The 16,911-nt window shown below is 35.9% G+C and overlaps 1 protein-coding gene across 1 annotated transcript; it reads right to left on the reverse strand.

Moving 5' to 3' along the window:
- Positions 1-1,353: 1,353 nt before the first annotated feature.
- LOC127623411 (ras association domain-containing protein 9-like) lies at positions 1,354-14,582 on the reverse strand. Its single transcript, XM_052097873.1, has 2 exons — positions 14,376-14,582; positions 1,354-5,831 (listed from the first exon to the last, which is right to left on the reverse strand). The coding sequence occupies exons 1-2, from the start codon at positions 14,420-14,422 to the stop codon at positions 4,550-4,552; spliced, it is 1,329 nt and encodes a 442-aa protein (XP_051953833.1). The 5' UTR covers positions 14,423-14,582; the 3' UTR covers positions 1,354-4,549.
- Between the last annotated feature and the right edge of the window lie 2,329 nt (positions 14,583-16,911).

Consider the following 16,911-nt stretch of genomic DNA (forward strand, 5'->3'; position numbering starts at 1 on the left):
TGGGAAACGTCTAGGTTACTAGTGTAACCCCCGTTCCCTGATGGCACCTGAAGTAAGGGCTGTAGAAACCCTTCTCCATCTCGACTGGAGGGACAGGCTCTATCACATCCTTTTGTAAAAGGGTAACGATTTCCATGTGCAGGGTGCTGGCTTTTTCGGCGTGCACCACAGTGGGACGGATGCCGCTGAAACAAAGCGCGTGCCTGGCGAACTGAATCGTGTAGCCGAGTCGGATGGTCCTGGCCCGCCAGCGCGACGGGTTGGAAAGCATAAACCACGCGTCCAAGCTCTACGCGAGGGGCAATAAGGTGACGATCGCTTTTGACATACCTGGTGGGGCTTCACAGTTGCGGGGAGCAGGAAGTGTTGCGTCGGGAGGCAAAGTTGCGTCCTGAGGCATGTGTGCTGAGAAAAGACTCTTACCCTACCCCGCGTACCCGGCAGACAACCGCTGATCACACAACCGCTTGGCTCCTCTGAAAGAATGTCTGAACAGATGCACAATCCCTGCCTTTTATATCCATATGTCCGGGGGCGGGACATGCCAATTCTGTTCGGCAAATATTCATTGGCCTTTTCTCATATTCAGAGGTATCCGAGGCTCTCGAAAGAAGCCCCTTGTGTCACTACAATCGACACAACGTCGAGTGAGTGACAGAAGGGGAAACATGGATTCATCTGGTTTCAAAATGTGGAGTTCGTGCCAGCTGGAGTGCATTCTGTCATTAAAGTTCCTATAAAATCTAAATTAATTTGGTCTTTTAATCCATGCGTGTTAGATTTCCCACCCTCAATTCATACAGTTATTGCACTGCAACTTTATTGCTGCTTTTCTCTGTACCTGGGACAACAAGATTGTCTGCCAATGAATGACAACCCTGAGGGCTTGGCTTTGTGATCAAATAAAATTAATGCACACTGTGCATAAATCTTCTCAAAACCTTTCAACAGTTTAAAATAATTAAAACCTTAATGAGAGGCGACACAAATCTGTGCAATTTTTTAAGGAATTCATAAAATTACTTGCATGGTTGCTTTTTGGTATACTTTGTGTAGTTTTTTTTTTATTTGTATTGTTTGGTCAGATGGCTTCACACTTCTGAACTGCTTTTGTTAAGACAATGACCCTTCACTGTGGGAGAAGTTCAGACATGCCAGGTGTATGCACGGCAGAGGAACGGCAAGCTTGTTTCAGTTGAGCAGTTATTTTTATGAAAAAAGATGAACCTGTTCCCTGACACGATTCCGCAAGTGCACAGTTTCACCTGAATGCTTTGAACATGCAAGGATTCAATCTTCTTAATGGTGAAAACTTTAATAACTTAAATATTTAAATATAAAACATGTGTGAAAAGTAAATAAGCCTAAACTTGAACATACGAAGGAAAACACAGATGCTTGTTCCAATTGGACACATAACAAACACATTTGTTAATGAAATCAAAATATGTCTTGACCTTGATGACATTTCAAGTAACTATATACCTGTTCTTTGCAATTAAAAAACATCATAAATTAGCTAGTCATTTACAAAATGACTGGTTTCTGTACAACATGTCCATCTCCACTGAAAATTGTACCCTTCAATAAAAAACATTACAGCTTTCAACATGTAATGATGTGATTTACACAAAAAAGTTGGAACTGAGTTGCGGTCAGGTTAGCTATTCTGTGGTTTTGGTTATCCTGTTCACATGCACCCTTCTCCCATACAGTACTACTGAACAATGGCAAAGATCAAGTTTAAAAGAGATCCTAAAATGTGTTTATTAGCTTTGTGGTACGTTAAAAATTAATTGGGAATTGTTGCTCTACCGTATGAGAGCAACATTTACTTACAAATTGTTGACTTAAAGGGAAATAAAACCATTCAGGAAATGTCAAAGCAGGACTTTTTGTCTTGTTCAAGATAATCACATCACGTGTGAAAAACAAAACCACATCACGTGTTTGTGAAATGTGAGTTGGACAGGCTTCTTGATATAGTAAAAGAAACTACAAGTGTCTTGTTACATGACAGCTTTAGGGGTAAAAATTACTTACCCCTGCAAATATCCTGAACTCTTTTGAATCAGAGCACTCTTTTATGGTGTCATCTTCCTCGATTTCATGCAAAGTGCTGTAATTGAAAGTTCTATGTGGGGGACCTTTCCTGACACAACATAAAAGATGTGTTTACTTAGAATTGGCCTGTGTAATTGTTAGTGCTGGATATACTACCACAGAAGTAGCGAGAGATAAAAGTCAGTAATAACTGTTTTCCAATGCGACAGAGTCCTGGCAGCCCTCTGGTTCCTCCTGAATTGACAGCAGGGGTAAACAAGTCACGATGCTGCCAGTGAAGACATTAAAGAGCCTTCTAACTTTGTATTGCCTACACCCTGCAGGGGATGCTGTATTGGATCAGAGCCAATGAAGGGGAATTCTGTTTTTATCTCAGTGCGAAGCCAGCACTCAGATGGATCCAATGAAGCAAGGCTTCATTAACACTCTATTAAACAAGGCCTGCTGCATAATGCAATTTTTTTTTTTACAAGGTACTTTTTTCAAAATCCCATTTGTTATGAGTCATGCTGCGTGACAACGGTGTAACGTGTTATCACCATTCAGGAACTTGGCTTTAATGACATTGCATTAATTCAATGTAGCAGTGAGACCACACTCTAATGGGGCTTCTTAGTCTGTTCGCAGTTATAAAGAAAGGAGGAATGAGGCAATTACTTGAAGCAAAAGGGCACAGATGCCTCTTTACTGGTACTTATGAATGCTATGTACAAAGATTTTCACTTTAGAATTCAAATATTCCTCACTTGTGTTTGTACCAGCGTCAAAATAGATTCTTTCTCTAACTGCTATTTCAACCCACTTTAGCTGTGAGGGGAATGTGAGACCACAACTTGTGTACAAGTTACAATGTACCACACTAGAAAGGATTCATTTGCAATTACATTGGAGGAAATGCCATCACATCACATTTGCTAGGCTAAAAAACCTCTCTGTGTGGATGAAAATACAAAGTAATATTGTTGAAAGTACATTTTAAATATAGTATATTTTAGTTAAAAATAAAACATTTTAAGATATAACAATAAATTATGCATTTATATGGGATAACTTATCTTTATAGTTTGCAATCTGAGCAGTTATGTTCATTTTTACTGTACATTTTGAAAGTCGTTCTAAAAAGCAGATTCAAAAGTAAAGCTTATATATACGAGTCCGTATTATGTTTTAATATAAAACAATTTTATGTTCTCTTTATATTGTTATTGACTTATTTACAAAGATAAGATTCATACATTTATTTTCTTCAAAAATGTCTTGACTTGTAACATTTCTTATTAGCAAATATACGTAACTGAAATTTGTATTTACAATATGTGAACGCAAGTATTTCAAACCACACAGTCTTATGACAAGGTGCATAACAATTATGAGATGGCGAAATCTTACGAGTTGGCTCGTAAAGAAACGTACAACTTTTATTGCAATAGAAAAAAATTAACAAACCAACAAATTATGTTGTTTTTTCAAAGTTTAACCCAAACCTAACAATAAAGCAAAAATCCAACCAATATTTTAATGGGAAAATAACTTTTAAGTACCATGGAAGAAAACTTTGGTGTTTGAAATGAGAAAAGGGAAGCATGTTACAGGTTATTGACATATATCAGTAATTTCTATTGAATAAATAAATATGAAATGACTAAAACAATTTGATCACTGACATTCCCTTTCTTAAAATGTCAGATTGGAGCCTTGCCAAACACATGATGTCTGTATTGTTTAGATTTAAAATTCTGTTTGTTGATTTGTTAGTGTCGTATCTTTTTGTAGTTGCCTAGTTGTATGATATCTTAAGATTTCGCCATATCATACAAATGATTTCAAGCTGTCATGAGACTATGTTGATTTCAAATTGTGGAACATTTGGGCTTAATAAATATCAGCAGAGAAAATTTAAATTTAAACAAAACTAGAAGGCCACTTTTCCCAAAAAAATTGATATGCAGGTTTGTTTATATGTTGTTGTTTTGGTGGAAATTTTCACACTCCATTTGGGCTTGAAGTGCACATGAAATCTAATAAAGAGGAAAAAACAAGACACTAGACCTTATTCACGCTAGCGCCATCCTTGAATTTTAATAGGATTGACAGTGAGGCTGTGAGGAATAGACTGTATTAAGCTCCTAGATCACATCTGATTTTCCACAACTCATGTTGTCTGGAGTTCTTTGTACACTGAATTTCTTGAACAGATATTTTATCAATATTTTTCAGTGGAATGATCCAAAAACACTTTACACTGCAGTACAGCCTGTAGAAGAGACTAAGTCTATCCCTTACAACCTCTTTTTCATTCCCATTAAAAATCAAAGATGGCGCTAGCATGAATAAATTAATTCACTTGAACAGTTAATTTCATCTATGCTTCCAAAGTGCCTATGTAATATATTTGTAACTGTAACAGCACAATAAATGGTTGTTAGTGCTTTTTTGTTGGAGTAATTAAATGCAGTATGGATTAAAGCATATTTTTTCAGCTTTTTTAAACATCAGAGTCCAGAGGAGGTGACCTGTCCACACAGGGGGACAGTGAGTCCTGACTGTGAGTAGAGCTTATCCCAGTGTCTGAATCTGTGTCTGTTGCATTAGGGGGGCATGTCTGTCTCACCTTGGTGACTATTTGTTGAGAGACAGTAGCCCTGATCTGGCTCTTCAAAGATGCAGGGCTAGATTGGTCTGGACAGGCCCCCAGCTCCAGTGCACTGAGTTGAGCAACAAGATGCTGGTATTCTTGGTCCCGGGATTGCAGGGCTGTTTTGTTCCGCTGTAGTTCCTTCTCGATTTCATTGGTTTGGGCATGGAGCCAGAGCCCTGCTTGCATGCTAGACTCAAGTTCATTGCGTAAGCTTTCCAGCTCCAAAAGATCTGAGGAGGTCAAGGAAAGGCCCAATTCCAGCTTCAGTTCAGGACTAGCAGCTGCTGCTCCTTTCATATCATCTGAATCAGAGATCCAAGGACTGTGCTTCAGCTCCAATTCAATGTCTTGGGAAAGCTGGTTAATGAGTTCTCGGTGTCTGCACACATGTAGTTCTAGTTGCTCTATTCCATCACTGGTGTAGAGGTACTCCTGCAGGTGGTCGTCAAATTGGGACATGGACAGTGTCATTGACTCACCGTCTGCACTCTCAGTGAGACTGGAGTGAGGTGTGGGGCTGTTCCTCAGCTGTTGCGCCACACTTTCAATCTCCAGGTCTAGGTTATGCATCCCGTGAATCTGTTGCCAAATGGTCTGGTCCTGGGAGATGATCAACTGCACCAACTTGTTGATCTCTTCAGAGCCTTCTGATATCTCTCCTTTCTGGATCTTCTCCAGTTTGCGAAAGACCTTCTTCACCATGCGCTTTTGCTTCTCTGCAGACACAGTCTTGGCATACTGTGCAGGTCCCTGGTCCCGTCTCTTAGATCTTGTTCCCCGAGACTTCGATATCCTCTTAGTTCCCTTGGATGACGGCACAAATTCACTGGTCTTTACCAGGACAAACTGTATGAAAGGTCTCTCATCACCCCAAGCGTTCCAAAGCCGGAGAATTCGAGTGAGAGGAGGCAAAGCCCTCTCAAATCCCTTCCACCTCTCCAGGATGCAGAAGTCTTTAGGTTCTCCATGTAAAAGCCTCTTAATCTCTGGTATAGTTTTGTGGTCTTCCAATAAAGCCTTAACCACATCAGCGCAGGTTGTGTGCTTGGTAACACCACAGACTACTTTTTCTTCCTGACATACCAGCACCTGGATTTCTTTCCCTAGGGTTTCTTCTGCAACCTTAGACCTGGTATGGAAAAATAAAAAGTGTGCACTTTAAAAAAAACATAGCCACAAGTATATTTTTAAAATGACTACTTACAAGGTCATTGTAAACAATTAATAAAAAAGTGGATAGTTCTGGCTTTAAAATCTGATTGGATAAACCATGTTTAAATCTGTTGTAAAATAGCCGATATGCACCCACCTATGATAGCACTTATGCTTAATTCTATATTACGTAATGGACCAAGTTGCAGCCTACAGTTAGGATAATGATCTATATTACATGGTGGGCAAATTCCTTATATGTAATAAATGACTAAAATAATTAATACATTTGATTATTTATTGAAAATTGGTGTTTAGCATATTGCTGTCACCGCTATTAAAGCAATATAAAAATGTTGCATTAAACTGTAGCATAAGCAATAATATACTGTACATTACAGTGATTTCACCATGGTTTAGTGGGTTTTAGACACTTCACTTAACGTCATGCCAAACAGCACCCCTTAACCATGATTACATCACTGCAGTGCACAAACCTAAGTGGTGTGTTGCTTCATTGTACAACATACAATTTGAAATGAGGTAATGTATAAATATATATAGTCCAGATTTAGGCAGCCTAACTATGCTTCAGCAGTCATTTAACACAGTATGACAATGCTGATGACAGATTCACATCCGTACCTCAAATGACACACTAAATGGCTGACATTATTCAGGTGAGCAGAAAGCAAATTCTTTTTTTTTCTTTCTGAAAAGATTTGTTCATCATTTTTCCATCTGTGCACTCTCACGGTAACATTAGGTATGACTAATTTTGTCTCTTTTGTATTATGATCATCCACTTAATCAATCTTTGATCAAGTCAGTTCATTAACTACAATAATGGAAAAAATAGTTATTAAAAGGCTTTTGCAAATTAACAAATAACAGCAGGAAGGAGTGTTTATTATAATAAATAACAGAAGATGAACAGTGAAACTCTTCAATTTTGAAGTGTATGATAAAACAATTTCACTTATTTCCTGCTAACATTCTCTCTTTGGACAAGGCTGATGCCACTTCTCTGCATTTGTTACTGAGAGCTCCCATGTCTGGCTATACATCTCAGTATTGATACTATGTTTGGTGATTTCTTAAATTTTATTCCATATTTCATGTGCAGCCTAATATAATGTGGTGATTTGACTACAGATATTTATTTTTATGTTTTGCATTGTATGTATGGTATTTTTACTGTGCAATTTTTGTGTGGACCCTAGGAAGACTAGTAACCACATCTGGAAGCTAATGGGGATCCGAATAAAGAATACATATCAGTTTTCAGAGTGAAACACAAAAAACATATTCAGTGGAATCATTTGTTTGCCTATCCTTTCAAGATTTACAGTCTGATATACTGACATTTTGCTTTCCAAAGGGTGATACAAATTCAATTGGTTCATTTTGTGCATCTTGACGAATTACCTCAGAGGAATGCATTATGTAGGCAACATTGTAAATGGTTAAATCTTTAAGCAAAAGTAAATAGTTGAGCTATTCACACAGCAAATCACTTGATGCACTGTTGGTGTTAGGGCAGACTAATACAATTACAAATAAATTCCATAGGGCTAAATTTTTCTTAGACCCTAATTAAGTATTCAGATCAAATGCAAGATTTGCACATGGATGATGATATTCCTAACTGTATGCTATTTTTAACCATTAACCCCACAAACACACCTGTGCAAGTAATTGCATATGACATAATGTTTGTAATAATTAAATAATTTGCATTTGCAAAGAAAGTGTGTAAAATTATTAGCTTGTGCAAACATGTCAGCTGCACTACACTCAAATATTCAATTGGCAAATACAAATACAATGCAAATATTCACAATTAACTTGTGATCACAATGTTCTTCATTTGATCTACTATATAATTATGACTGTGAAAAAGGGGCATTTAGAGTTTGCTAAATAAGATTTCCTCTAAGTTACAAATATTTGAAATTATCTGGGCTATACAGTATACTTGGAATTCAATATTGTTTTAATGAAATTGTCTTTTAATTGTCCTTTTCCAAAATCATCATGAGTACAGGAACTACACGAGGACAGATGGAAGCACCTGTGTTTGTCTTGTGAGAAAATAAATGGTGACCAAGAGCATCCTGTCACATACATCTGGCCAACAAGTTTATGTATTTTGAGGCAATGGAAAAATGTGAATCTAATTCCATGGATATATTGCAAACAAATGGAGTAAAGCTGTACACCAAACACATACAATATGCAGTACAAGCTTTTTGGTATTTACAGTGACAAACTTTATATACAAAAGTTTTTATTAGAAATATTCTAAAGAGCTGAGACATGTCTTTGCTATTTCACTACACTGGAGTACAGTGAACACATAAGGAATCTTTGTGGTGGTACAATTAAATAAAATGCTTAAAATCAACACTACTTCCCCATTTAGCAAAGTTTATTTGATATATCTGTTCTGGCCTCATAATTACAACACATTGTGGGAGAGCCAATGAAGGTGAAAAGAACGTCTCAGTTACTGTCTTAACCTCTGTTCCCTGATACAGGGAACAAGACGTTGTGTCGATGTAGTGACGTCACACTAGGGGTCACTCTTGGGAGCCCCAAAACACCTTCAAATCATTGAAATAAGGCCAATGGAAATTGGCGAGTGGAATTTGCATGCCACTCCCCCAGACATATGGGTATAAAAGGAGAAGGAATGCCCACTCTCATTCAGGTTTTGTGCTGAGCAGCCGAGACAAGGTCCCGGCCATTTCAGCGGCTTGTACAGCATTGTGGCAAGAGGGAAACAACGTCTCGTTCCCTCCATCTGGGAACAGAGGTTACGACAGTAACCGAGACGTTCCCCTTCTGTCACTCACTCAACGTTGTGTTGATTTAGTGACACTAGGGGTCTGTATAGAAAAACGGCACAACAGCTGAACCGTGTTACGTGGACTGCCGATGCAGGTGCAAGCAAGATTCTGCGTGCGTAATAGCAGGTGCATCAGACTGCACATAACCTCCCCCAATGCCCCAAAAATGTCATATAGGTCCTCACATCACTGAGGGGGGGAAGCAGCGTAACTAGCATGGGAGCTGACCATGCCATGCTCTTTATGAGAGAAAGCTGCTGGAATGTGGAAACAGGGCCGAATGGCCGGACACCATCCTGGTCACTGTAGTAAAACCATGGTTAATTTTTGTAAGACAAGGCTAGGGTTAGGGTTTTGTGTAGGGTGTCTGAGGGACTCAAAACAAACACAATAAAAATGCTGCAATGATGCCACAATATTAGTATTTAAACAGGGGTGTAAGAGTATCTACTACTGTTTGGACTAGAGTGCAAATATTATCTAACGCTATTTGCACTTAGTACAAAGAAAGTTATTTTGTGCTTTATACACTTAATGCAAATAGCCTCTGCCAAGTTTGCGTATTAGATGGAAATGATGATGAGCGACGTCATTGGCTGTTGTGAAAGTCATACACATTCATACGAGTGAAGCCGTATGATAAAATACGAATTAGCCATATTTAGAAAAGTCATATGCATCTTTACGATTTCCCCATGAGAGTGTGTTTATAGCCTGTGGTTTAAACATAATCTGTTGAGTAAATCTCAATTGTACTTTACACAAATATGCTAGGGAAATAAACATTGATTTAACAAAGATGTACAGGTAGGTTCCAGTGCTATATTAAATTAACATTCATTATTACTACACTCAGTCACAGATATATTGATAAAAACAATCAATCTATATTGAATGGTTGTAATTATGTAAGTGACCATGAATGCCAAGAGTAGATGTGAGATTGTATTATATTGGCTGTGTCACATGATTCATTAAGAGGTGTCTGGGAGTGCAGAGAGATTTTAGTGGGCACGTGTGAACTAGAGAGATACAGGAGTGAGAAAGTTAAGTGTGGAATTCATGTCACATTTTCACACTATAATGTTAGGGAAACATGCCATATACCCAGCACAGTAAAACAAAGGCAAGCTTGAAAAATAAAAAAGGATGTGGTGCACTGACTTTCAGGAAGACACCTTTAGTTAATAAGCATAATTGAGGATACAAAACATTGACATTACATATCTCACTGCTAAAACAATGTAATACCAATATTTAGGCCATTACACATTGATGTTTTTCCTATGTTTTAAACTAGGGATGCACCGATACCACTTTTTATCTACCGATCCGATTCAGTTATTGGAAATCTCAGTATCGGCTGATACCGATTCCGATCCCGATCTGATACCAGTGCTGTTTTTTTGCATAATCAGTTTAGAATATCTTTACATTATTGTGTGGAACTAATTGGGTGTAATCTTTAATATGTAAAGAAACACAAACCTCTGACTACACACTATTTCAAAATAAATGTATAGCGTATTAAGAAACACTTTATTATTAACTAGTATACTGGATAATGTAGCAGCACAATTTACAGTAATTCCAGTATAAGTCATCAGTAGAAAACAAGCTGTTTTATTTTTTAAATTTTTTTGGCAAAAATGTTTCAACATTTATCTTTAAAGGATTCAGATCTCTTTTGTTCAATTTAGTTGTAAGACATCAATTCACTTTTCATTCACACAGTTATTTTTGGAACCCATTCAACTTAAATATTATTATCATTTGTAAACAAATAATAATATATTATAATAGTAATATATAGTAATATATCTCAATCATGCACCTTTTAAACCCTCACGCTTTTATTTTGACATTCTGAACTCTGTTTGTAGGCAAGTTCACAGTAGTTTAATTCACTTATTATTCAAATTCTGGTAAAATGCACCTGAATGTGCCATTCTGAATGCATATTATAAGTGAACCGAACTATTGAGCATCTACATTTGAGATGTTGTTTGTGAGTAGCGCTCAATTATTGCACACCGCGAGCTGTGTGTGTATTTTACATATTTACTTATTAAATACAGCCTTTTGTGATCCACAGAGTTATCGCAAATCTTCAAGTGGCTTTTAATAAAAAGCATGAGTCATATGAACTATTTTAATTGTGTTTTTTTTTTTTTTTTTTTTAGCTTGACAGTAACAAACATGACTTACACACAGTATTGGATTTGGATTGGGCTCATCGGACCGATACCCGATCCGTCTAAAAGCTTCAGTATCGGAGCCAATACCGATCCAGGTATCAGATCAGTGCATCCCTATTTTAAACACGGAAATAACAACACAAATATGGTAGCTGAGTTAGTTAAAAGAAGCTTAATAATTACTCACAGTTGTTAGAGCATACATCTATGTATTTTTACTTAGTCAAGCATATTTAAGAATTAGAGCATATTAAGCATCCATAAATCAGCTGTTAGAATGACATTCTGAGCAAACCACATGAAATAAAGCAGACATAGAGTTAGATCACCTTTGATTAGTTCTCCCTCTGAACATTTCAGATAATTACAGCTGGCTTGTGCTTTAAAGGTGATTTTTACAGAATCATAAAACATAATCTCCCCTCAGAGTATCTCCATCTTAAGCTGCTTAAAGACTGGCAAAATCAACCAAAATTCTTGCAAAGAAATTGCATTTCAAGCAATATTTTGAACAGCTTTTATTCCCTGCACATGTGTAAATATACTGTAGAGGATTGAACTCCTTCTCTTAATATATATACAAATGGGTAATATCTGGAAAAACAACATAAAACCTGCCTGGCCTTTGTGGCACATGCAGCCATCTAAGGGGATTATGAAACCTTTTTAGTCTGACCCACAACAAACACTATTGCTGAACAATTAACAACTTAGAACACATGACTCTGAACCACCTGGAAACAGTAAGACATCAAAGTTTACCAAGGCACTTAAAATAAATTGCTAAGTAAATTACTGTGGTGTCGGTGGCAGGATCCTTTATTCTCCATTTCAGTCAAGTTTGCTTTTTTGTCACACTTAACTTACAAATTTTTATTGAACAAGCAGGTTTATAAAATATATGCCAGGGTAGATATATACAGTATCAAGTAATAATAATAATAATAATAAATGTGTAAATATTATGTTATATTAAAATTATAATTATATATATTAAAAATAGTATTCACAATTTTGTTTAGCCTTTTTTATTTTTTTAAGATTTACGCATTTCATTTTAAAAAAGAAATTCAAATAATAAAACTCTAAAAATTTTGAATTTTGTTAAAAATTATGCAACTCAATTTGATGAAAAAGCATTGTATTATGAAATGTAAATTGAATATATCTTAAAAACAGGCTAATATATATATATATATATATATATATATATATATATATATATATATATATATATATATATATATATATATATATATATTTATTTATATTTGAGTGTATTAAAACAACAATAGAAAACCGTGGAGACACAGTTGTAATGCATTAATGACAATTTAATAATTTAAGACCTAAACAAAACTAATGAGTGAAATGTAAAAAAACACGAAAACAAAGTTCAGTCTTTCCTGTTCTCTTCATCAAGCACGCACGCAGAATCGCTACACACATTCGTGTACCTGTCTGACGTGTATGGTGTTATATATTTGCCAAAATTCTGTGTGAGCAAATTCGTATTTTGAGCTTGCAAAATTATATTTTGAGTGCACAAAAATGTTTTACATGCACAAGATGATATTTGGAGAGCACAAAATTTTTTTTTGCGGTCACAAGATGATATTTTGAGCGCATAAAAAGTTGTTTTGTACGCACTTGTTTTGTAAAGCAATGTATCTTCTAGCAAAGATTAATAAAAAAATGTTTGCGTGTACAAGATTTAACTTATTCTCACTCTGCATGTGCTCAGAACTTTAGACTGCTGATTTGCTTTTCCAACCATTCCAACAAGTCCCACCTCCTACATCAGGATTGGCTATTCAAAGCTGCTTACAAGCACTCTGCGAAAACAACTGAGGATCAATATACTTAATTTCCCCCAAATGATGACAGGAGACATAATTAGCCTCTTTTTCTTTTCTTCCATTTCTTCTCATTAATCAGTTTTGCCAGAAGGGTTGTGGTAGGATGCATTCACATCCTAAACACAGCATACTGACCATGATAACCCACAACTTTGAAATGCAAACACAAACAGATTTTCTAATTTATTATCAAGAATAGAATGTTGATTTAGGCAATATATATATATATAATATTCATAATATTTATAATATTCAAGGCTGTTGAAAAAATAGGAGAGGCCACACTTAAGAAGGTGGATTAAATAACATGTTTATTAAAGAAAATATTATTTGATCTAATAATAACAAAAATGAGATGGTTCAGTGGTTGCTGTGGGATAGATATAAGTCAAATTAAGTTCCCCCAAAACTACACTGATACATTAGTCTAAAAGAGTTTTACACATGGGAGACATTAAATTATTATAATTTCAGATGAAAGTGAAAGCTAACATGGCCAAGTAGCTATGTGTGTGTAACTTGGTAACCTAGATAATCAAATACTATCCAAGAGAACCATACTAAGAGAGCTACCCATATTGTTAGCTAGCTAGTAAGACTATTGGCAATGTACAGACTAAAAATATATATTACATAAAGGTTAAATAAAAACAGTTCAGTCAACAAAAGAGCTGATTTCATGTGGTCATAGTGTTTTACACATTTCCTTTCTTGAAAACAAATGATCCCCTTCTCCTCTTCCTCTTGTATTAGAAGTAGCCTATTATCTGTGGTCTAGCCAGCCAATCAAATTGAACCACCTCATCGCTGATTGGCTGAAATTCTGGTACATTATAATGTTGTGACCTTGTTGAGCAAACAAGCAGCCAAAGCTATGAGCGCACTCAGAGTGGGTAGGAGAAGAGGTCGAGTGAGATCTTTCACATTTAAAAAAGTGGAGTTATATAAATTTCAGAATTCTGTGCAAATTCACATTCAAATAAACTTTATTCAAGTAAAAAATTGTTTTTTGTTTGCTCAAAGTGAATTCATCTTTGCAAGAAGATACATTGCTTTACAAAAAGCACAGGCAAAATAAGTTTTTGTGCACTCAAAATATTATCTTGCATGCTCAAAGTACAATTTTGCGCACACACATTTTTGTGCTCTCAAAATATCATATTGGTGCTCAAAATATAATTTTATGCACGCAGAATTGTGGCACACATATAACTCCATAGACATGCGGGATTTATTATTAGTGGGAAAATGATTCAGGTTGAAGACTCTCAATTGACGTTACTTAACGTCAGATCCCTGCACCCTAGAGGCACCCTTGCAAACAGTACAACAGCATTCGTGTAACTCGACTCTCTGCGACCATGTAGTGGAACACTTTAGCGAGAGCTAGTGATGTTGTTACAATGACGAGAGTGTACAGTACACTTACCTATGACTGATACGCGTTTCTCAAGACAAAAATGAGCAAAAAAACAAAAAAAACAAACGGTTTGTCTTTTACACCTGTATCACCCTTTACAAATAACATGCATTTTATTTAGACTAAATTACATGTAATAAGATTGAGATAAAACTTCACAATCTCATATGAAATAGAATTAGTGAATCATACCTGTTCTTCAAACGCGCTTTTAAAAGGTTTCTTCCGAAAGGAGCCATTGCGCGTCACCAAGTGCCAATATGATCACAGCTCAGTTCCAAGTCAGTGTGTAACACAACGGAGCGCATAAATCTCATCAAGAAAGTGCCACTGAAGTGTTATTCGGGGAAAAACTTGAACAACTTGTGAACTTCAAAGTAAGAGGAGCTCCAAGCGGCTCACTTTGCACAGGGCCTGCCCACCAGACACAGAGGGAGGCGACAAAACTCAAGCCTGTAAGGAGAGCTGTGTGCAACTGTAGCAGTTGATTGGGATACTATCTCTGTCTCATACCACGGTATTATAATGAATCATAATACAGTATAATCTATAATTATTCAACCTTGACATTGCAGGCTATCATCCACGTATTTGGAATAGAACATTTGTATTGGAAGCAATCAAAAGAAACAGATCGTACTGAGAGAAACTCTCAAGATTAAACATCATATGTATGACTACCAAAACATTCACAAAAAGTCTGCCATTTAATTTAGCCTACCTCAATACATGATGAGCAGCAGTGTTGGGTGTAATGCATTACTAAGTAATTACTTACTGTAATTAAATTACTTTTTCATTGAAAAAAAAAGAAAAGTAAAGTAAGGGATTACTCTTAATGTTTTTGTAATTTACAGTTACTTTTGATGTAATTGTGTTAAATACTTTATAGACTATGGAACAATTCTAAATAAAACAATAGTGCATTTAAAATTGAAATTTAACATCTAATGTTAAAATGTATGCTTTCTAATTTAATGCAGCCCCCTTTAAGTCTTTGGCCAGTTCATGAATAATTTATTTGATTTTATATTATATATTTGAAAAAATTAAAAGAACAATTTCATGTCTATCCTTGTATTTTTTGTCTGGTCGAGGTTGATAAGGGTTTTAGAAAGTGATTAGTAATAAGCAGGGGTGTAGATTGCAGTAGTACATTCAAGCAAGTACATTCAACCATTATTTATCATCATCAATGGAAATATGTAAATGTGTCATGCTGCACCCACACCAATGTTCAAGCCATATCTATGCCCTTTGTAATAAGTAATGCAAATACTTTTCAGACAGAGTAATTAGTTCAGTAATATAATTACACTGTATAAGATGTAATTAGTAGTTAGTAATGAATTAAATTTTTAGAGTAACTTACATGACACTGATGAGCAGCCAATAACATCGACCTTTTTCAGAGTAGCCTGAGATCTAGTAGATCTAGTAATGTGATCTAGTTGCTTTATACAGCTTCAAAGTGCAGTGTATGCTTTGAAGGGACTGTAGTCTCTCCCTCACTGCTTCGTTTTCATTCCCGACAAAAATAAATCACGGCCCCACTCTGAATAAGGTCTGTACAGAGTAGGAATTGGCCTATTCGAGAACAACGTTCGGTGTAAGACTATCGACAATACTATTTTTTTATTGCACATTTTTAATGTGTTTTTCTGTAGAACTCCAAATTCTCCACATTGCAAGAGCTTCAGCTGAAGTATTTAATTAAGTGTCACCAAACAGAAGAGCAAAAATAAACATTATTTTCAAACCGCTTTTTCAAAAACTCTTTCTGTCTGCCGTTGATCAAAAATCCAGATTGTCCCTCCCCAAAATCACGCCATTGGTCAAGCCAGTGTTGCTATGTCGGGCTGGACGGGCTGCTCATAACAAAAAGAATGATTTTTATAGTGTCAAAGATACACTGTTTAAAGTGAAGAAAACAACCTATGAATAGCTTACTAAAAGTTGTCTCTGCATAATAAGAGTGGATGGAAGAAAGAGATTTTTATAAGAATATCTCAGCTATGTAGGTCCTCATAATGCAAGGGAATGAGTACCAACAATTCTGAAACACAAAAAGCACATAAAGTCAGCATAAAAGTAATCCATATGACTCCAGTGGTTAAATACATATCTTCAGAAGCAATATAATAAAAAAAACTATACATAACTATTTACTATACATTCTCCTCCCTGTCCAGTTGGTGGTGATATGCATGAAGAATGCAAATCACTAAAAACAAAAGAAGAACAATGTGTAAGTGAAAGTGGAGATTGATTGTAAAAAAATGACTTAAATATTGATCCGTTTCTCACCCAAACCTACCATATAGCTTCTAAAAACTTGGATTTAACCACTGGACTCAAATGGATTAATTTTATGCTGCCTTTATATGATTTTTTTTTTTTTTTTTTTCATTTTTTGGTACCCATTCACTTGCATTGAATGGACCTAAAGAACTGAAATATTCTTCTAAAATATTTGTTTGTGTTCAGCAGAAGAAATAAAGTTATGCACATCTGGGATGGCATGAGGATGAGTGAATGTTGAGAGAATTTTTGGGTGAACTATTAATTTAACATAGAAAAATTACTCACTCCAGTTTTAAAAAGTAGTTAAAAATAAAGAAAAGGTAGCCTATTCTAAGGAAAGAAACATTGTCATTGAGATTATGCACGGTGAGTAACTTTGTTGTGCACTCATACAGAACAGCATGACTTGCACCATACAAAGCAT

The sequence above is a fragment of the Xyrauchen texanus genome, chromosome 29 (assembly GCF_025860055.1).
Source record: "Xyrauchen texanus isolate HMW12.3.18 chromosome 29, RBS_HiC_50CHRs, whole genome shotgun sequence".
Taxonomy (NCBI): Eukaryota; Metazoa; Chordata; class Actinopteri; order Cypriniformes; family Catostomidae; genus Xyrauchen; species Xyrauchen texanus.

Coding starts and splice junctions, on each gene's coding strand:
- LOC127623411 (XM_052097873.1), bottom strand. CDS start 14,422: ATGGCTCCTTTCGGAAGAAACCTTTTAAAAGCGCGTTTGAAGAACAG. Junction 5,832..14,375: donor AAAGCGCGTTTGAAGAACAG/GTATGATTCACT, acceptor TTTCCATACCAG/GTCTAAGGTTGCAGAAGAAA.